Source organism: Cucurbita moschata, unplaced genomic scaffold, assembly GCF_002738365.1.
Source record: "Cucurbita moschata cultivar Rifu unplaced genomic scaffold, Cmos_1.0 Cmo_Scf00001, whole genome shotgun sequence".
Classification (NCBI taxonomy): Eukaryota; Viridiplantae; Streptophyta; class Magnoliopsida; order Cucurbitales; family Cucurbitaceae; genus Cucurbita; species Cucurbita moschata.
The window spans coordinates 211,160-216,305 of NW_019268517.1; the positions used below are offsets into that span (position 1 = coordinate 211,160).

The 5,146-nt window shown below is 33.6% G+C and overlaps 1 protein-coding gene across 2 annotated transcripts; it reads left to right on the top strand.

The window, feature by feature from the left end:
• Positions 1-423: 423 nt before the first annotated feature.
• On the top strand, positions 424-4,976 carry LOC111443473 (ER membrane protein complex subunit 6). Of its 2 annotated transcripts, XM_023081302.1 has the most exons (6): positions 429-554; positions 641-669; positions 778-910; positions 1,267-1,462; positions 4,310-4,329; positions 4,664-4,976. In XM_023081302.1, the coding sequence occupies exons 3-6, from the start codon at positions 798-800 to the stop codon at positions 4,692-4,694; spliced, it is 360 nt and encodes a 119-aa protein (XP_022937070.1). In that variant the 5' UTR covers positions 429-554; positions 641-669; positions 778-797; the 3' UTR covers positions 4,695-4,976. The 2 variants fall into 2 exon arrangements, with proteins under 2 accessions (XP_022937062.1, XP_022937070.1); XM_023081294.1 differs by lacking the exon at positions 641-669 and having other exon boundaries at positions 424-554.
• Positions 4,977-5,146: the final 170 nt, after the last annotated feature.

The following is a 5,146-nucleotide window of genomic DNA, read 5'->3' on the forward strand; positions in this document are numbered from 1 at the left end:
ATACATAAAGTTATGCGTTCGGTCGGCTTTCTCGTTAAAATTTTAACCATATTTGTGTAATTACCCTTTAATTGTTATCTATTTTTATTATATTTATAAAATTTTATTAGTTTATATACATAATTGTTAAACTTTTGACGTACGGCCCAACAACAATGGGCTGATATAGCTCTTAACGGGCCGGTATTCTTTTTGGGCCAGGACACATATTTGGGCCTTAAATTTCGAATAACAGGCCTGTTAGAGCCCAAGTTGATTTAAATATAATAAATCTCAATTTTTTTGTGTTTATAAATGTTTAATTTATTTGATATTTTTTAATTTAAAATTAGTTTTTGAATGGTTGAAGATTTATTAGATTTGAAATTAAAATTGGAGAAATCTATTAAATTTTTTTTTTAAAAAATTTGAGATTTATATTTTTTTTAATTTAACCCAGAAATTATTTTGTAGGCTAACGGGAGAGCTCAACTCGACAAGAACAAGACTCACAGCTGCCGCTGTTCGTAGACAAAGCCTTACCTTCCTCCCCTTGGATCGATCGCAATCAACTGGTAATTTACTGTTATTATTCTTCTGAAATTCAGATCATACAAACAATCCGCTACTGCATTTTGGTACTTTTCTCTCTGTTTCATAGATTTGGATCCATTAGTTGCAGAAGATCCGGTAGGTTTTCTGTTGCTTTTCACTCATCGTGTTGTCTTTCAATTGCCGAGAAGATTCATGTCTAAATTTATTATGGTTTTTCAATTTCCTGGCATTTTTGAACTTCAGATCAGACGCCGTTCGAAGCTATGGCTGGATATTCCTCCAATGCTTCCGAGAAGAAATCGTCTGACGCGGTCGACGATATACCGATCTTGAATGCTGAAAATTTGCAAAACAACTTGAAGATTATATACTACAGGTTTTTTGATGCATCAACTAACTTTACTTGTTTGCAAAATCGTCTGACCGTAGTTGACTACTATGAATCTTTATAGTTAGAATCCTTCATTGATAGGCCTCTTCTTTCCCAAATCTTTGAGAAGGATTGTTTGTTTCTTTTTAATTAGCAGCTTATGTAACTGTAAATTGAATTGGCTGACCTAAAATTTCAATGGGCCCTGATCACTGTGCGACGGAGACTGATTCAATTCAATTTCTCAGGAGTGTCTGCATTTAAATTGAGTTGCTACCGAAACGGAAAAGATGATCATTATCCTCTTATAATTCTTTTGAGTTTTGTGAACTAGATTGTAAATTTCGTATCATCTTTTGCAGCCGGACGTTTTTGTCTATTATTGGTGGAGTAATTGCTGGAATTTTGGGATTCACTAGCCTGACTGGATTTATATTCTATTTCCTAGTCATGGCAATTACTTCAATTGGACTTGCAGCTAAGGCTGGATTCTCCTTTCATTCGTATTTTGAAAGCTGGAACCAGATTCTACTTGATGGCTTTCTGAGTGGCCTTATGGTATGCATTCTCTGCTCTTATTTTTTTAGATTGGAAAAAAGTTAGAAGACACAATAGAGGAGGAAATAAGTGAATTAGATCAATTTGTTTACTTCAAACTGACCTCTGTTGAATTCTGTCTTAAATGTATGAATATTCAGATTTAATGGTTCTAGGTTTTTTAAGTTAGAAGCCCTTTCATGTTAGTTGCATACGTCTGTTCTAGATTGTGAAGAAATTAGTTGCATACCTTTTAGGGTGATTTCTTATTCTGGTTAGGCTTTTATACCTTGCTGATTTTTGTAAAATTTTCTCATTTCCTCTTAAGGAAAATAATGGAAAATGCAATTCAAATGAGGGTTTATTCGGTGAGATTGTAATTGAAGGATATTTTGAATTAGAGATGCCTTGTTAAACAAAGAGTTCAAATCTAAATAGATAGAAAAAGGGATTACAATTTGAGGTCGTTTGATCATACTGATGGGTTAAGGATATAAAAATAGAGGAACAAGTTGATTTCAGGAGACTATCAATATGGGAAGTGGAAACGTTAAGGGATTTAACTTCTTTTCCTATTCACTGTACACCTCCAATTATCCAATTCCTACAGTGAACCTTGAATGGCCTGAAAGACTGAGTTGGATATAACTGGAAAAAAATAGGACTAAATCCCGGAGCTCCCAAAATCCAATGGGCGTTTCTTGGCTTTGAATCAAGATTATGGCCTACTAAACAATGAATGATTAGATGGAGGTTTTCTAGGAATTGAAATTCTGTGGTAGGGGGTTGTTAACGGATGCCTCTACTTTCTTAGAACTCAAAGGGCACAATTGTACGACCCATAGAATAGATAATGGTATGAAATTCTTGAGTATTTGATCTGACAACCTCGCTGGAAAACAAGACCTTTAGAACTAAAATATCCAATGTGAGATCCCACATCGGTTGGAGAGGGAATGAAACATTTCTTATATATAAGGGTGTGGAAACCTCTCATTAGTAGACACATTTTAAAAACCTTGAGAGGAAGTCCGAAAGGGAAAGCCAAAAGAGGATAGTATATGCTAGCGGTGAGTTTGAGATGTTACATCCAAGAACCCCAAAACGATAAGCAATCAACCTAAGGGTAAGTTTCGAATCGGATTACCTTGATGATCAAGATTAAGAGTAAGGAAAACTTGTTTCTAAACTCGTGATTCATCACGAATCACTCCACAAGATAGCTTGATCAAGGCTATTTGAATGACTATAGCATGCAAATCTAAACACCAGAAATGCAAAGGAACAAGCTCATGGCTTAAGAAGCATAACATCCGACTTTCATTTTAATCTCCAAAATCTTCATATTAAAGGAGTAACTTGAATGACTATTTATAGCCTAAAAAATAAACCTTAGAGTAACCTATGGTCATTGTAATTTTCTTGTCCATAAATACCATAATGGCCCCTAGCTAACTATAACTTATAACCTTAAAAATAATTCTCTAAAATGTAGAATATTGTCAACAAATTCTGGGACTTGAAGATTGGTAGAAATTTGAAAGATATTGAAGCAACAAAATGGGTTGAATTAAGCCTTGACCTTGCCCCAGTGGTATTGTCGAACAAAGTAAATTTACTAACTTGGCTCTCTAGTGTTGATGGGGTCTTCTCTACAAAATTCTTGATCATGAACATGGGGAAAATGTAGAAGAAAGGACATCACCCTGAAAAGGTGAGGTTCTTTAATTGGAAAATAATGCATAACACAAGCAAAAGTCTTAAAAAAAAGAATGTCTTACGTTACTCTTTCTCCAAAGCATTATGCAAGAAGGGAAACGAATCACAAAGTCACTTATTTATGTTATGTACATGCGCTCAGAATTTCTGGACGACGATTCTTAATATATTCGAATGATATCTCACATTTCCTAAGGAGGTAAAGGGTCTATTGGACATGGCCTTAACATACCACCCATTCAAGAATGCAAAAGCCCTACTATGGAAAAACCTCATCATGGCTTTCTTTTGGAATCTGTGGAAAGAAAGAAATAAAAAAATAAAAAAATATTTGTGGAAAAAACACATACTTATACAAAACTCTTCGACAATGTTGTTTACCAAGCTATATCTTGGTGTAAGCTCTTTAATATTTTTACTTCCTATAGTTATACCTACCTCACTGTAATTTGTGAAGGTCTTTTGTAATCATCATGGATATTATATCTCCTTTATAAATTTCTATTATCAATGAGATTGCCTCTTATAAAAAAAAAAAAAAAAAAACTCTAAAAAGTAAAAAATACAATAAACCTCCTTAAATCCTAGAATTAATATTATAACAAGCTAAATTAATATTATAACAAGGTAACCTAAAGTTTGTAATCTATCCGAGAGTAATTGAAAGGTCACTTGATATAGTTTGAAGTAGCTTGCTTTATACCGTACCAGATGTTCTTGATATAGTACTGAACCTAATTTTATTTGTTCATGATTTCCATAGTTTATTTAAATTACGAATACCGTTCGGAATATTGTAAACAACATCCCCCTTTTTTCATTGTTAAAACAAAGCCCCTTTCCTGCAATAATATTACTGTAACATAGTCTAAAATGAGGGAGTAAATGACCTATCCTGAATGGGTTTGAAAGAATTCCAGAATACTAGACTTTCGAAACGGCCGGTAATAACCTCTGATAATCTTTCAGTAGAAACTAGAGAGCATACTTTTCTGTTAGACAAAAGAAATGTTTGATCATTGTCTCGGCACATTATGGGTGCTTGAGTGAAGAAATTGTTTTACATTCACCATGTTATTTGTCTTTTCGTTGTTTTCATGTGTTTTGGCATGCACCTATCGACACTAACCTTTTGTTTTAACTTTGCAGTCCTTCGTGCTCTTCTGGACGTATCCTTTCTATAACTTTATTGTTTATGCATGATCTTTGATAAGTATGCCAATTGTGTGTGTTTGGTACAATCTTTCAATATGATAAAAGTGTTTTTCTTTTGCCGAAAATTTCGAACTTGCACTAGAAAAAATTTCGAAAGTATTATTTTTCCCAGAGAAAACGCTTGATTAGCATTGCTTTAAAAGCTTGGTCTCACACTGAATTGCTTACTTCTAGAAATTGTACGTTGACACGACCTACTCGAACAGGATATGTTCTAACGGTTGTACAACTATAGACTTGAGTTCTAAGAAACTTTTTGTCGACTATGTTTTTCTTGACATGAAAAAGATTTGCCTACGATATCGTTCATATATTCTGAGTCAAGAATGCTGGTAGGAATTCGAATTCGAAAGTAGCTGCAGGTTCCAGTACACTTCTACCGAAGACTCGGAGTTAACGACTTTTGTCCTTGGAAATAATTATTAGATTGAGTTATGTCTTTTGGTTCCATTTCGATTCCTAATGAAATCGTGACACATTCATTTATAATCCTTCATTACTATGTTAGAATCTGTTAAGGTTTGTAAGATTAGAATGGGAATAGATTTTGTTTATTCCTTTTAGTTTTACCAGTTCTTGAGATTCATCAGAAAATGTGAAATTGCACGGATTGTAGGGGTGTGATGGTAATTATACTTGAGCAGCATAACCCAACCCACCCTACCCCTGTTTGCTGTTTAGTCCATTGATTTTGAAAGATGATTTGAATTTTGTATTTTTTTTTACACAAAACTCCAAAAAAAAAAAAAAAAAAAAAAAAAAAAAAAAAAA

Bases quoted from the DNA above. Each gene is read 5' to 3' on its own strand.
- LOC111443473 (XM_023081294.1), top strand. From the start codon at position 798: ATGGCTGGATATTCCTCCAATGCTTCCGAGAAGAAATCGTCTGACGCG. The intron at 911-1,266 runs GTTTTTTGATGC...CATCTTTTGCAG, and splicing joins TTGAAGATTATATACTACAG to CCGGACGTTTTTGTCTATTA. The intron at 4,330-4,663 runs GTATCCTTTCTA...GACATGAAAAAG, and splicing joins TCCTTCGTGCTCTTCTGGAC to ATTTGCCTACGATATCGTTC.